General features: G+C 39.7%; 2 protein-coding genes across 3 annotated transcripts in view; both read right to left on the bottom strand.

Annotated features, from left to right (window-relative positions):
* zswim7 (zinc finger, SWIM-type containing 7) overlaps window positions 1–17,298 on the bottom strand; it is a 114,769-nt gene that overhangs the window by 60,470 nt on the left and 37,001 nt on the right. For both annotated transcript variants that reach the window (XR_016168259.1, XM_039662214.2), the window contains exon 6: window positions 5,108–5,210. Coding sequence is in view for 1 of the 2 variants with exons in the window: in XM_039662214.2 (XP_039518148.2) it covers window positions 5,108–5,210 (103 nt within the window). In the remaining variant the exon portion in view is untranslated. The remainder of the gene's footprint in view (window positions 1–5,107; window positions 5,211–17,298) is intronic.
* On the bottom strand, window positions 7,561–10,780 carry LOC148981669 (uncharacterized). Its single transcript, XM_089129996.1, has one exon. It carries the CDS (start codon window positions 10,626–10,628, stop codon window positions 8,514–8,516), a length of 2,115 nt encoding a protein of 704 aa, XP_088986122.1. The 5' UTR covers window positions 10,629–10,780; the 3' UTR covers window positions 7,561–8,513.

Raw genomic sequence — 17,298 nt, 5'->3', positions numbered from 1 at the left:
TTTTATTACTATATTGTTGATAGTTTTCTTTATGTTTGCTTTTCTTCTGTGCTGTCTCGCAGTAGGCGTTTAACAGACTTTAATCCAGTTTAACAAACATATGTTGAGATCTGCGGTCAATCATGTAAGGAATTATGAGGAAACTGAGACAATTCCACCCACCAACTGCCTCCTGGACATTGGCTGATCATTCTAGACACTCAGGAACTGAGAGTTCAACATGACGAGTTCACTGTGGGTGGTGTTGGGATGTATGATCATGGGTCGTGGTGTGGTCACTATCAGAGATGAACTTGTCATAGCAAACTAAGGGGAGTAAGGTCACTCTGACTGACAGAACATTTGTGAACTCCTCATGGCAGTCATCATGGCAGTTGTGAAAAATGTAATAAACATTTCTGTGGTAGGCTGTGGAGTGAAGGGGAGACATAGCACAACAGCGGCTTCTAATCCAGTCACTCTTATTAAGTAAAAACATCAGCGTACTTCAAAATATGCCAGCTGCAATTCACCATAGCACACATCAAAATGAACAAATATATTAAACATGGGTTTATAAGCTCACAGAACATTACACAAATACGCATATAGTGTGATCATTTATCATTTATATATGTATTGATAATTTAGATTTACACTTAAATAAATTTTCTAATTAGAGATGCACCGATTACAGTTTTCTAGGACGATCCCCATTTCCGATTTTTCCTTGAGTTTGACCTGCCGATACAGATTTTAAGCGATTCCGATTTCATTTTTTAAACCACTTTACAGCACAAAATGTATTTTCTATCTTCTCTTTACTTGAACAGTTTGCATAGAACATTTTGAACAGATAATTACTATAAAACAGAACTATATAAATTACTCCTGGTGTGGGAAATTCACACACATCTAAAGTGCAGTCTTATGTAAGAACCATTTCCTTTTCACATCCAATAACCAACAATTTTGTTTTATATATTTAGCATTTAAATTTAAATTTAATAGCATTTTATTTAAAATAAACATAGCCTTGCAGTATATAGATATTTCTCTCTCACACACACACAGGCCTATTGCATTCACTTGTACATCAATGGCAAATTATATTTCTCAAACAGTTCTTCTCTCATCTGACACATGTCCAGCCAGGCTAAACAGGACAAGTGGAGAATGTGCAGGGGAACGATTGGGGAATAATAAAAACAGTTTAAATGGACCGTACATCTTCTATAAATATTAATAAGTCTTCATTTTCTTTTCTGACATAGACTAGCCTACTTCAGTTCTTGTTGAAACACACCAGACATGCACATTTTTGTATGAATTAAAAGCGTGCTTTCACTTTATTTGAGCGCAGCAAAAATAGACTGGGCACTGAAACAGTGCTTCAACTGCTGCTCACGCGCCGCTCCGGCTCGCGGTGTGAATGCACTCATTGATTAACATGCTCACATTCTGCTCCGGCTCCCAGTGTGAATGCTCTCACTGATTAACATGCACGCCGAACAAAAAAAAAAAAACACGCTGCTCCCGCTTGCGGTCCAATACGTCTATTTAGCACATTTATGTGAACGGAAAACAATGGATAAGCAAAGCAGTGGAATGTGAAAATGTCCCTTAGGCTGTATGATTACTTGTCATACTGGTATTAGTCTAACATCAACATCTCAAATATTCACAGTAGAAATATTCTCGACCCATGATTTTCTGGGGATATTCAAATTAAATGACCCATCATACCATTGATCAGCTCTACCAAACTTGATTGTCTTTTTTCATGAAAAAACAAACACTGTTAAGTTGTCTTGAAGTAGAGCACTGTGAGAGTACTGTGAAGCAGCTTTGATACAATCTGTATTAAGCGCTAAATTAAAGGTATAGCGGAGGATTTTCTTTTTCCGGGTGGGTAGTCTATACTATTGGTCCCCCTAAGTGTCAATCATTCTGGTGATATGTTTACGTAAGGCCGTCGTAGGCTACGTGCTCATCCCTATGTAGTTTTCACTTTCAGGTGTATTATGTCGGAGTTACGGTTTCAGCCATTCCTTTGAAAATGGCTGAGGGTCGAAAGAGAAAAAATGTTTACTAAGTGTATGATAAGAAGAGAAAGGCCGCAGAATATAGAATCAAGACCAGAGAGATTTTGGGTGAATATCACACGCTAGCGTGCGCTAAAAGCACAGGTTGGGCTTCTCACTGATGCCGCAGTCGCGAAGATTCTACCAGACAGGTAAAGTTTGTCACGCTATTTGGAGAAATCCATTTAAAATCACTAGTAAAAGTTAATGCAAGCTACAATGCTAGCCCTGGCACGAGTCATGCACCGCATAGACACGGTAAACATCTCAATTTGTCTAAAGTAGCCTTTTGTCCAAAATGGTAAATGGTATCACGCTGAAATATTCTAAAATCTTGTGTGTTTATTATTACACAAATGCAACAAGCTACTTCTCCATATGCAACTATGTATAAAAATAACGTATTAACAATGAGAGATATTAGGTTAAGGACCAACGTAATAGCACTGCGTATATGTTGCTATGTAACGTAATTGCGATTTGCAAAATAGTTTCCTCAGAACGTATTTCGTGTGATACAGGGTTGCACATATCATGTCCTCGGTCACTCAATCGATCAGTATAATAAGTAAATAAAACACGGAAGGGCATTTGACATGTTGTCTTTTTTATTAATGTTTTTTAGTTAGTTTAGAATTTGCAACATAATTGTGCAAGGCGTATAGACGTTCCCTCTCGGGAGCAAGAGTGTTGTGTTTGTGCATGTGCATTTTTTTAAAAAAATTGGAGAGGGCGGGTCTTCTCTAAAATTCGGAAAGATCCTCCGCTATACCTTTAATATATTTTAATTTGACTTGACTCAATAATTTGATCATTAAAGATGTTCACTTTTAAAAAAACTTTTGCTGATAATTTACTCACCCCCATGTCATCCAAGATATCCATGTCTTTCTTTCTTCAGTCGAAAAGAAATTAAGGTTTTTGATGTAAACATTCCAGGATTTTCTCCATATAATGGACCTCATTGGGAACCAAACGGTTCAAGGTCCAAAAGACAGAGTTTCAGTGCAGCTTTAAAGGGCTTTAAACGACACCAGACGATGAATTAGGGTCTTATCTAAGACCGTTCGAGTCATGCCTCGAAAAACGATTTGTTCATTTTGATGAAGGAGTGTGAACAGGAGAGTCACGAACGCGCATCACAGAACAGAGCAAGGCGACCATTTGGCTTATAAAACTTAAACTTTGTTATTTATTATTAAATGAGCGATCGTTTCGCTAGAAAAGACACTTATTCGTTGTCTGGAGTCGTTTAAAGCCGCACTGAAACTGTCTTTTGGACCTTGAACCGTTTGGTTCCCATTGAAGTCCATTATATGGAGAAAAAATCCTCGAATATTTTCATCAAAAACCTTAATTTCTTTTCAACTGAAGAAAGAAGGACATGGACATCTTGGATGACATGGGGGTGAGTAAATTAACACCACAAGTTTTTTTTTAAAAGTGAACTACTCCTTTAAAATCAGAACAAACTGGTATTTTAGCTAGTAATGCACAAAAAATAATTTTTTGCTGAAACACCAAAAAAAAATATACGTTTAGTCAAACCAAAACCAAAAATAAAAGTTTCTGTAATGAAGTAATTTAACTATTCTGTGCAGGGTGTTGTGTTCACAGGTGACAAACCAGTTAGTTATTTCTTCACTTCTGAAATATTCTTTTAATATTTCAGGCAAAACTGTTTTAGATTTTAATTGTCTAGCATCATTTTTGGTCATGTTGAAGTGTGTCCACACTGCTGATGTTTAACTGTTGTGTGCACGAAATAGATGGTGACATTCAAAACGAGTCACCTAAAAATCGCCGTTTCTGTAGATTATTTTGGCCCTCCACAACTTTTCTGGATGAAACCCCAAATTCTGTATTTTTGACATTTCAAATATTTTCAGTTCCCGAAATTTCAATGCATTACTTCTTCAAAATTTTTGTCACACCTTCAGCCAAACATGATTAAAGGTATAGCGGAGGATTTTCTTTTTCCGGGTGGGTAGTCTATACTATTGGTCCACCTAAGTGTCAATCATTCTGGTGATATGTTTACGTAAGGCCGTCGTAGGCTACGTGCTCATCCCTATGTAGTTTTCACTTTCAGGTGTATTATGTCGGAGTTACGGTTTCAGCCATTCCTTTGAAAATGGCTGAGGGTCGAAAGAGAAAAAATGTTTACGAAGTGTATGATAAGAAGAGGAAGGCCGCAGAATATAGAAACAAGACCAGAGTGATTTTGGGTGAATATCACACGCTGGCGTGCGCTAAAAGCACAGGTTGGGCTTCTCACTGATGCCGCAGTCGCGAAGATTCTACCAGACAGGTAAAGTTTGTCACGCTATTTGGAGAAATCCATTTAAAATCACTAGTAAAAGTTAATGCAAGCTACAATGCTAGCCCTGGCACGAGTCATGCACCGCATAGACACGATAAACATCTCAATTTTTCTAAAGTAGCCTTTTGACCAAAATGGTAAATGGTATCACGCTGAAATATTCTAAAATCTTGTGTGTTTATTATTACACAAATGCAACAAGCTACTTCTCCATATGCAACTACAGTATGTATAAAAATAACGTATTAACAATGAGAGATATTAGGTTATGGACCAACGTAATAGCACTGCTTATATGTTGCTATGTAACGTAATTGCGATTTGCAAAATAGTTTCCTCAGAACGTATTTCGTGTGATACAGGGTTGCACATATCATGTCTTGAGTCCTCGGTCACTCAATCGATCAGTATAATAAGTAAATAAAACACGGAAGGGCATTTTACATGTTGTCTTTTTTATGAATATTTTTGAGTTAGTTTAGAATTTGCAACATAATTGTGCAAGGCGTAATAGACGTTCCCTCTCGGGAGCAAGAGTGTTGTGTTTGTCCATTTTTTTTAATTTTTAAAAATTGGAGAGGGCGGGTCTTCTCTAAAATTCGGAAAGATCCTCCGCTATACCTTTAATATAAGTTGTTTTTTTTTCAGCAGCTGAGGAAAAACTTTATTTGAGTTATTTTATATTGTTGCAGACATTTTTGGGCAGTAAACTCCCTTCTACCTGAAAAGCCTTTCGACTGCTGGGAGATGACATGCATGTGACAGACCGTTGGTCCACCAGATCCAATGCCTGAAGAGCACATGGGCCAAACACAAATCGCAATCTGAAACAGAGAAAGAACAACAGCAAATATACTTAGGGCATTTTAACACCAGTAGATTGTTTGTTTTGTTCCAAAACAGGGATTACTATTGTTACAATGTTGCAATTTCCTCTAGGGGTGTAATAAACACAATAGTAAAATTTGTTAAAATTTACGGTACACAACTATCGCGATACTTGCCAAAATAAAAAAGAGCTTGCTTGCACTTATACATTATATACATTATACATTATATTCAACATATATGTAGTGGTTTAATTTAGTTTGTTGTAGTTTAATTTTCCTGTCACTGAATATCTGTAAACTTTTATTTAGTTTGATGCAGTACACTCACACTTTCGGGCATTCGTTGGATCTCTTACACAGAAAAGCTGCAGGCACACACTCTCCCGCTGCTCACCTGTCTCTCCCTCTACTAATGCACTTTCATGATGAGAATAAACTAAAATGCTTTTAAACATCCTGTTGTAAAGTCAGAAACGATTTAGGTGCAATTTAAGTGAACTTGGAGACTTATTCAGAGTAGCGAATCTGTTGCGTCAGAGGAAAAGCTACGGAAAACTGTGAAGGCCGTCGAAAACAGCCGATGAATCATGGAAGAAAAAGAGCGTGCACTGAAATATATATATATATATATATATATATATATATATATATAAAACATACACATATATACATATATATACACACACGTAAATAGTACATACATATATATATATATATATATATATATATACACACACACACACACACACACACACTCACCTAAAAGAATATTAGGAACACCATATTAATACTGTGTTTGACCCTCTTTCGCCTTCAGAACTGCCTTAATTCTACGTGGCATTGATTCAACAAGGTGCTGAAAGGATTTTTTAGAAATGTTGACCCAAATTGATAGGATAGCATCTTGCAGTTGATGGAGATTTGTGGGATGCACATCCAAGGCACAAAGCTCCCGTTCCATCACATCCCAAAGATGTTCTATTGGGTTGAGATCTGGTGACTGTGGGGGCCATTTTAGTACAGTGAACTCATTGCCATGTTCAAGAAACCAATTTGAAATGATTCAAGCTTTGTGACATGTTGCATTACCCTGCTGGAAGTAGCCATCAGAGGATGGGTATATGGTGGCCATAAAGGGATAGACATGGTCAGAAACAATGCTCAGGTAGGCCGTGGCATTTAAACGATGCCCAATTGGCACCAAGGGGCCTAGTGTGCACCAAGAAAATATCGCCCACACCGTTACACCACCACCAGCAGCCTGCACAGTGGTAACAAGGCATGATGGATCCATGTTTTGGATCCAAAATTGCTTAAATCACTTCATTCCCATTCTGACATTCAGTTTGGAGTTCAGGAGGTTGTCTTGACCAGGACCACACCCCTAAATGCATTAAAGCAAATGCCATGTGATTGGTTGAATGGATAATTGCATTAATGAGAAATTGAGAAATTGAACAGGTGTTCCTAATAATCCTTTAGGTGAGTGTGTATATATATATATACGTATACAGTGTTTCCTCTAGGATTTTTCCAAGCTGTGGGGGCAGGCCCATTTCCACAGGGGGAGGGGGCGTGGCCCACGAGTGATATTCCCTTAGGCCACGCCCCCTTGTCTCCCCAAAGTATTATAAGCGATCATGCGCATCCCGTGTGCAGAATGATGCACTTGAAGCAACACCAAGTCATAGCACGCAACGCTTCACATTGAAAAGAACATAGCGAATGGATTATATCTATGCTTAGTAGGTGTAACGGAGGCCAGCTAGTAGTTGCTGTGCGAGTAAACCTCACTCCCCGATCTCAATAGACGCTCTAGCGACAGACGCTAGAGGCTGCAGTCTTTAGCCTCCTTGCTAGAGCGCCCGACTCTCACGCCGGAGACCCGGGTTCGAGGCCCGCTCGGAGCGGGGCGAGTAGGACCCGGGTGTGTGGGGTTACATAGGGCTGCACGATTTGGGGAAAATGTCATTGCCATTATTGAGCCAATATTGCAATTGCGATATGCGATTCCGATATAATAAAATGGTTTCATGAGTCCAACTTGCTTGGTTCTAAAGTAAAATGCACACACAGATAGTGATCATTCTGTGTACTGATGTTTATTTCTCAACTTAAACTAAAAACAACAACTAAATTATTGATAACACCTATAATGATCAATAAACCATCAACCAAACCAACATTACAGTGATTCCATCATTACAATTAAAAACTATCAACTTTTTAAAAAAATTATAGGCTTAAAAAAATATAGCAGCTTTTAGATGAAGTGAACTTCAAATAATCCCCACATAAACCCATAAAAAAAACATATTTATTGTGCCCTTCCTGTCTTAACAGGTGTAGATTTAAAATCTTCGTTTCCCCTTGTTATTTAATTTAATGAAAAGACACCAGTCATTCTGCCAATATATGTTATTTATTTTACCAATTTATATAAGACATAAGGGAGAGAGAGTGGACCAGCAAAGATCGTCCTTCTGCTTCTCTGTATTTTTCCTCTCTCTGTCTCAAACAAAGAACTTACACAGTACATATAGCTGTTCCAGAGAAACATCTGCTCTTCATCAATCACTTAAATGTATATTCTGCTCCACGGAAAGAAACATAATACACTCAACTTCCCCCCAAGTCCCCCAAACTCTAAAAGTCTTCCACATACAGAATTCAGAAAAGTTTGATTCATAAAAATGTAGATTATAAATGATTATGAATATATATGAAAAGTATAAAAAATGTATATGAAAAGTGTAAATCACATGCATAATACTAATGATTATGATTGTTAATAAAAACAATAAAAAAACTAAAAACAACATTAAATGATGAGATTGTGAATCTTCAGTCCCTCCTCTGGAACTACGGCCGTCAGTTCCACACCATCATCTCCAGGTGGCCAACCTATTGAAGTGATAGTGCTGAGGAGAAATAGTAGACCAAGACATAGACATAGAAGACAAAAGAATTGAAACAGAAAAGAAAAGAAATAACAAACAAAAACCCAACCCATGTTATGTCCCCGCATACTATGTGTCATTTAACATCTATGTGTAAGCATTTAAAATGAACCCCAATCATCTAAGAAAAGAAAAACTAAAAAGTCTTCTGCCCGTGCCTGGACTCATTAATTAATTAACTCGTTAATTAATTAACTCCTCCAGTTCCGAGCCAAAATAAGAAATCAAAATAAACGTTGATGTTAAAGGGTCCTATCCCTTGGGGTTGCAAATCAGTAAGCGGGTGTTCATTGTTTGTGAGGTTGTGTTTTGTAAGTAGTGTAGTGTAAAAAATCTCCTATCTCACTCCGAATTTTCCATTCTCGGCTCTATCCATTTTGTCAGTAATAACCAATCTAAAAGGTTTGGTACTTCTCTTTCTTATCACATATATGATAAGTTTTATTACTAACAGAAACACAAAAACTCCTACCATAGTCAAAACTATCCATTCCAACCATGTTAAATTCCCTGGAATTCGAGCTAATTTCCTCTCAGACATCAATTTAGCTACTCCATTCGCTACGATAACATGACCCATTGCTTGAATTCCCTCCTCTTGAGCTGCCTTAACGCTTGCTTTAACTCTCTTGACCATTTCAAAGAGTTCATAATTCCTCTCTTCCACCAAATCATTATTCCACCACTGTGGATCTAACTGCAACAATTGTACATGTGGAACATGAATTCCACCCAAATGAAGAGGATAGAGAATCTCAACGCAAAATGGATCAGAAGGAATTGGACATAGCTTTCCTCCGTATATCATATTTTCATTTATTCCGTCATGTAATATACACCACTGTGCTTCTGACACCTGCCATGCACCTGTGGCTTGATCTAAAGGAACTACTTCCCAAACTGCAGATCCATTAAGAGACAGACTAAACATTGTAGAACATGAGCAAATTACCCACTCATGTTCCTCAATACAACAGTCTGTAGTAGAAATCATTGGTGTTTCACCTTCAGCCCAATATCCATTCCTTCCCAATCTAATTACTGAATTTCCTTGTCTAACCCCCATTGATTGGAATCGTCTAACTGTCATAATATTGCGTTTCCCATATTGAGGCCAGACCATAATCAAAGGTAATGTTCCAGAACCTGACAACGAATCTTCATTGATTGCGATTTTAACTAATGGAGCATGTTTAGCAGAAGTCAAATTAAGTTGTTTTCCAAAAACCCATAACAAAGATTCCGCTATTCGCTCAGGAACTTGCCCCATTCGAATAACCTGAATATCCTCTACCATTTGATCCTTCAAATTCTGAGCCAAAAATAAACACGCTGCACGATGTGTCTCAAAATTAGACGATTTCACTAATGCATCTGCCAATTCCCTCGCTGCGTCATTAAGATGCTGACCCGCTGCTATAATATGTAGAGAACCTTGAAGAGTCTCAGTAAGTCCTTTGCCGGTCATTGTTCCCACCCACTGAGAGTATTCACTTAATTGGTTCAGCTGAGCAGTATTACTAATTGAATTGACAGAGCCAAATACCCCCGCTATGTCTCCCCATATACTTCGAGGTTTGCGATTTCGACTTCCAAGAGGATCCTTAGAGGTATAATATTTAATTTCTTTTTCCAACCAGCTCCTAATTTTTGTGAAATTTCCACAATAGGACTGATCATAAACAGTAAGAAGAGACATCAAGTTATAATTAATGCGTTGTCGCACCATATGAGCTTCGTTTATCAAGGTTTTGGTTTCCTTTGCTAACAATATACCATGAGCTGGTGCAATAGTTGTACTTGGGCATGTTTTAGCTTTGTTTGTCTTTCCCGCAGAAAGATAAAAACACCGTCCAATTTCCCCAGTTTCTAATTCAGTCTCACAATATTCATTCGCATCTTCCGAATGCCAAACTCGTATGTAATTTCCCTTGAATCTAGTTGTCCTGGAGGTAGCATCCCATAGAAACCCCTCGCATGGTAACACTATGGGATAGATACAGCCTAGGGCTAATGAATCCCATATTGTAAGCATGTGGGTACGATTCAAAATGAAATTAATTTCCACATCAGAAGATGTTATGAGGTTTAACCCCACAATTTCACATTGTTCTTTTGAACAAATTTCTCGTCTTTGAGCACTACCGGTATACCCCCCATCTTTCACCGGCCAAATTACTCTGCTTTTGTAACATTGGTGGTGAAAGTTACATCCACCGTAGATGCCCACTCGATATTTAGCAAGGTCTTTATCATTACGTGGCACCCAATCCCATAATCCCCATCTGGAATTAAAGGGTAGAGTAAAACGTTGGCCAGATTTCAGGGTTGCATTCCGAGTAATTTCTTGAACTCGAGGAGTCCATAAAGCTTGGCTTCCTTGGTAAATGCCAAGTAAAATTAAAAACAAGCATACCATTGTCGTTGTGTATCGAGAATAACTTGCGACCATCTCTAATCAATGTCAATGGAATTGATTCCTGAAATGGAAGCAGAAAAATAATTAATCATCACTCCTTTTTCCCAAAGTTAATGAGTGAACAGTGCTCAATCTCAGGTCCTAAGCCTTCATCATTTTGTTCATTCACTAAGCAAGGTTTAACTTGTGACCAATGATACCATCTATCTGTTCCTACACCCTTCCCTTTTAGGCAGACACTTGTATCTGTTGTTAAGAGTACCTCATATGGCCCCTCCCACCTAGGTTCTAAACCTTTCCTGGGAATACGTTTGACCATAACAAAACTGCCTAACTCAGGAATGTGTGGAATGTCAGTAGTGGTATGTTTTTCATCCCATTGCTGTTGAGCTTCTCGCACTTTCTTATTATTGTCTTTGATTGCTTTGTCCAGCATTGCAAGATAGCGTCGTAGCTTCTCTTGGAACAAAGTAGAGTCTCCTCCTGTTCCCGCAGGCGGCGGAGCATCAGGAGGCAGAACCATTGCTCTTCCAGTCATCAGTTCAAAAGGAGTCAGTCCCGTTACTCTGTTCGGGGTTGCTCTCAGATTCCACAAAATTGCGGGTAACAACTTGTGCCATCCTTGGCCAGTTTGCAGAATGGCCTTGGTGAGAGCGGTTTTCAACGATCTGTTCATCCGTTCCACTAGGCCTGAACTTTGAGGTCTGTACGGGACGTGAAACTTCTGTTTAATCCCCATCAATTTCATTGCTTCCTTCATCAGTTTTCCAGTGAAGTGAGTTCCATTGTCAGAATCAAGTTCATATGGAAGACCCCAGCGAGGAAAGACTTGTTCAACCATCACTCGTGCGGCTGCTTCAGCAGTGCAGGTTTTTGTTGGGAATGCTTCCACCCATCTAGTAAATCTGTCCATGATTACTAGAATGTATTGGTACCCTCCACTGGGTGACAAAGGTCCTGTGAAATCGATTTGGAGATGTGTCCATGGACCTGTTGGTCTGGGTGCATGTGACATCCGCACCTTTACAGATTTTCCAACATTTGCTTTCAGACAGATCAAGCATCTTCTACAGTAATCATCAATGTCTCTCATCATTCGTGGCCACCACCACGTCTCGCTGATTTGAGCTTTCATTGCTTTTGCTCCAGCATGTACTTTTCCATGATACAGCTGCATTAGTTCTCTTCTTGTTCCGATAGGCATCACCACTTGTCCTGTTGGAATTCTCCAGATACCTTGATCATCCTCTTTCGCTCCCGCTTTTATCCATTGTTCTTTCTCTTCATCTGTCTCAGTTTGATATGACAGAAGGCGGAGCTCAGGATTATCTTTGCTGTTTTCCTGTACCAAGGTAACAGGAGTAAGAGGAAGTAGTGCTGCTTCTCTGGCCGCTGCATCTGCTGCCGTGTTTCCTTGACTTTCTTTGGACTTGTCAGATTGATGTGATTTTACTTTGATCACGGCTGCTTCTCTGGGTAGGTGACATGCTGCAATCAAACGACGAATTATGGAAGCATGTTGTATTTCGCTCCCATTGCTGGTGATAAGTCCACGTTTTTTCCACAGGGCAAGGTAGTCATGGACCACTCCAAAAGCATAACGACTATCTGTGTAGATGTTGACTCGTTGTCCTTCCGATAATTCGAAAGCTTCTGCAAGTGCTATGAGCTCAGCTACTTGTGCTGAAAAATGCCCAGAAAGAGCTCCTTTCTTCACGACATTTCCATCAGCTTCCACTACAGCCCATCCAGTATGTCGTTTTCCATCAACATAGTAACTGGATCCATCGACCCATAACTCCTTGTCTGGATTTTCAAGAGGTGTTGGATTAACAGGACCAAGACTTTCTTCTTCTACTTGTTTTTCACACTCATGTGGTGTTCCCTCGTGTGGTTCGATCATCATCGTTGCAGGGTTAAGGGATGTGTCTCTGATGATTTCCACTCTCAAATCCTTGTTCAACAAAGTTGCTTCCCATTTTGCTCTCCTTGCATCAGTAATGGTCTTGATGTTTGTGTTGTTCAGCAACGTCACTATACTGTGTGGAGTATGCAATATGATTGTTTGTGCTCCTATCAAATTTTCCACAGCATCCACTGCCCATGTGGCACCATCGAGAGCTTGTATACATCGTGGTTGACCAATCATTGTAACAGGAATCTTTGTGGAAAAGTATCCAACTGGTTTGTATCGATCACCTGGTTTTTGACACAGTACTGCTGAGTACGTCTCATCTCCCACCCTGGTCCACAAATGAAATGGCAATCGTCCATCAGGAAGTCCCAAGGCTGGGGCTGAAGTCAGTTTTTCTTTCATTGAAGTAAATGCTTCCTCAGCTTCCGGTGTCCAGTTTATCTGTTCCATTCCAGGCTTTCCTCCCTTGTACAAGTCAATGAGGGGGCTGGTGATGCTGGCAAAATCAGGAATATACTGACGACAATAGTTGAAAAGTCCCATCACTTTCCTCATTCCTGTAACTGTTAGAGGTTTTGGAAGTTGCCGTAATGCCTCCACACGCTCTGTTGTCAGTCTCCTTCCCTCGACAGATATTTCTTGGCCCAAGTAGATAACCTTGGTTTTGGCCAGCTGTGCTTTGTCGGGGTTGACTTTGAATCCTCCTTTCTTAAGGGCTTGTAGGACAATATTCAGAGCAAATATGTGGCTGTTTTCATCTGGGCTTGCAATTAACAAGTCATCCACGTATTGGAGGCAAACACTTCCTGAACTCTCAATTTCAGCTTTTTGCTCAGTTAAGAACTGATCCAAAGTTCTGTGAAATACCACAGGAGAAATATTAAGTCCTTGTGGGAGTCTGTTCCAGACATACTGTTTTGCACCCACTGTGAAGGCAAGTTTCTCTTGAGATTTTTCGTCAATAGGTATAGACCAGAAAGCAGACAGTACATCTAGTACTGTGAAAATCCTTGCATTTCCTGGAATATCATTCAGAATGGTGGCAGGATTGGCCACAATAGGATGCGGTTTTGGTGTTACACTGTTGAGTCTTGTGTAATCAATGGTTAATCTCCATGAGTTATCCGATTTCTTGACAGGCCAGACAGGACTATTAGTAGTTGATGAAGTTTGTCTGATGATCCCTTCAGCTTCCAAGTCTGCCACTATCTCTTCCACGGCTCGTCTTGCTTCAGGTCGGATAGGGTATTGTTTATGAGGGGCATGTGTCGGCCCTTCAATAACAACAGGGTCAATGTTGGCTTTGCCACAATCAAATTTGTGTTTAGCCCAAACTTCTGGATGTAAACTGCACAGAAGACCCCACACACCGTCTTTGGTCCAGTCTCTGATAATTGGTTTTGCTGCACCAACTGAACTCAAATTACATGTGCGATCTTCGTGTGGTATTATCCCAGCTGTTGTAGCGATTTGACGACTGTCAGTGAAGATGATCATGTTCAACAATGGAAGTATGTCCATGCCAATGAGGCTTCCTTGTGAATTCGGTCCCACCCAGAAAGATGTCCATACGACTTCATCTTCATGTATTTGTAGTGGAACTTGGATACTTTTACGAAATGTTGTGATACCTCCTCCAACTCCTTCAACTTCCATAGCTTCATCTGTTGTAGGTAGGTTCAGATCTGTTATTGAAATTGAGGCTCCTGTGTCAACCAGGATATCACATGGGTGGCCCCCTATTAATGCATTGATGAAAAGGCGATTGTCTCTTTTCTTACTAATACAGGGGGCCGCTGATTCCTATTGCGGACGCATAATCCCCTCTATGAGTTGACGGACTTGTGCGTCCGTCCATGTCTTCCCTTGAGAGGTTTCATCATGATTTTTCGCAGTGACTTGTTTAAATGATGGACCTTGACCTTCTGCTCCACCACCTTTAGCCCAGCAGTCTTTTCTTGAGTGGCCACGCTTTCCACAATTGCCACAAACAACAATCTTATTCTTTGTATCCATGTTGTATTGAGCTGTTGCCACTCCTTTTCGATTTGTCTTGTTTCCTTCTTCCTTGTTTGATCTCATCGCCATCTCTAGACGGCCAGCCCATTGCATAATTTGGTCATATGTTTCGCCTGGATTGACTCCAAGTGATAACGCTTGTTGGTATTTAGAGCTAAAGCCATCCACAAGTGTGTCAGTGAATTGTACATCATCTCTGTCAGGTTGTTTCTTAGCGCAGAGAGCCCATCTCTCATAAGTGTTCCACTTACGCAGAGCATATTCGTCTGGAGATTCATCATCCTTTTGCTTAATCAATGTCACTGAAGTGAATGGAATTTTACCGCTTCCCAAGATTTCTTGGATTTCCTTTCGGAATACATCTAATGTTTGCCAAAGACCCAGGGGTCGTCCTTGGCCATCAACCCACAAGTCTACCCATTGGGCTGTTGTTATCGACGCTGGCAGGCGTTCCCATCGGTCTCTTGGGATTTTAGCTTTCACAATGGTGTGAATGTCTCTTAGTGTCATTTGATGTGCTTCAACCAGGGAGTCTAATTCTCGCCAAAACTCTGTGTTTGGATCTTGTCTCTTCAGAGGAGGCAAGGCTGAGAGAATGGCTTGTCGTTCTCCCGGAGTAAATGGTCTTTCTTCGGTCATCATCTCAGGTTGCGACTCTTCCCTTTTAATCACAGGTGAAGAAAACTCAGGACCGATTTTGTCAATTGTAATCATGTCATCATCTCTTGTCTCATCACCCCAGTCAGATCCATAATTATGAGCTGGTGTACATCTCATCATGTCTCTGCTTGGCTGGGCTGATTTAGATCTTGTTATTATTGGAGCTGCTTGTGCAGATGCAATATACATTTTGTCAACTGGACCTCCGTTTGATCTTGAAGCTTGAGGCTGCGTCAGAGGTTTAGATGAACTTGTATATTGTTCAGGCAAAGGTGGATAAATTGGTTTGTAAGGTGGAGGCGTTACTGTTGTCGCGGATTTCACTGGTGCTTGTGAATATTTCCTTTCAGCTTCAGTTATTATATTTGTCCAATCTGGATCAAATAAATCATCACTGGTTGTGTTTTCCTTCTCTGGACATGTGATGGACATGATTTTGTTTAATTTGTGGTATGCTTCAAGCTGAGGCTTCATAACTTCAACAAGCGGTACCGGACCTCCATGTAAGTCGCAACAAATTCCACCTTGTTTCACAATCCAATTAGCTGCTAAAATTGGAAATGCTTTTGATTTTATCTTGTCTTTTTGGGACTCGAACCAGCTTAACTGCTCATTCATAGATGCATTAATGTCCAGTCCTTTTTTCAAAAGTTTAGTTAGTTTCTTGTTCTTCTTCTTTTCAAGGTACCATTCAGCTATTGTGCTGCTGGTACAGACACTTGCTGCCATCTTCAAGTGTTTCAAAGTTTCTGCTCAGAACAGCAGGAATGTATGTGTGCCTATATGTGTGTGTGTGTGTGTTATACGGGGGGGGGCTATGTATGTGCGCCTATGTTCAGAAACTGCAGCCTATGTGATGCGTATGTGTGTGTGCTCAGAGCTGCAGGCTGTCTGTGTATGTATGTGTGTGTGTGTGTGTGTGTGTGCTCAGAGCTGCAGCCTATGTGTGTGTGGAAGTATGTGTGTATGGGGCTCCCTGCTTCTCTCCCTTTCCAACTGGATGTGTGTGTGTGAAGGTACAGGGCAATTCTGAAGGGAGGGGCTGCTTCACTCTCTTTCTCCCTCACTCACAGAACAAAAGAAAAAATTAAAGAAAAGTTAACTCTAATGCTTTTCAGTATTTTAGTTTTCTTTTTAAAACTCAAAAAGTTTTAAAAGGTTCCTTTTTCCCTTTCTTTTTAAATACTTTGGATTTTATCTCAGATTAATTTCTTTGGTATTTAATTTTTTATTAAAGTTAACTCGGATCAGTCTCCTCAAATATTTGAACAGCTTTACGGTCAGGTTCAGAATGCCCACGATCCTAGCTAGTTACAAGGGCGCCTTTTATACTTGTATAACTCTAGCGTGTTACAATGTTTTAGGGATTACTCTGCCATCATTTTTAAAACAGTCCCGCCACATTTAACCGCTTTGGTCAATCAAGTATCGCTCGTGTTAAACTTCCCTCGTCTCCTTCTGAGAACGAATCTTCGGTGTGCTGGATGTTTTAGGGATTACTCTGCCTTCTTTTAAACAGTCCCGCCACTATCCAACCACGTCGCAGTTATAACCAAGCAAATTTTACTAGCTTAACCGTTTTACAGCTAATTCCAAATTTCTGACTAGATGGTCTTTTTTCTAAAAAAGATCCACCTCTATCCCAGCATTTCAAATATTGTTTGAGGTTTACTTTTCAGAGAACCTAAATAAGCCTAATTCAGTTTGATTATTTAATTTGATTAATTTTTATATAATTTTTCCTTATGTCCCATATTCATTGGCAAAACAACTGGTACTTAAAATAACACAGTTCTTTTCAGCATTTCAGTCACTGTCTCTAATCATCAGGCAGACTTAAAACTTTGAGAAAGGAAAAAAAGTCTTACCTGAAATGATTGAGACGAATGCCTGGGTATGCTATCCTTTTCGTGTGACGCCAAAAATGTAGATTTAAAATCTTCGTTTCCCCTTGTTATTTAATTTAATGAAAAGACACCAGTCATTCTGCCAATATATGTTATTTATTTTACCAATTTATATAAGACATAAGGGAGAGAGAGTGGACCAGCAAAGATCGTCCTTCTGCTTCTCTGTATTTTTCCTCTCTCTGTCTCAAACAAAGAACTT

This window comes from Pimephales promelas, chromosome 4, assembly GCF_988280905.1.
Source record: "Pimephales promelas chromosome 4, fPimPro1.hap1.1, whole genome shotgun sequence".
In the NCBI taxonomy this organism is placed as follows: domain Eukaryota; kingdom Metazoa; phylum Chordata; class Actinopteri; order Cypriniformes; family Leuciscidae; genus Pimephales; species Pimephales promelas.
This window is presented reverse-complemented; position numbering and strand designations above follow the sequence as displayed.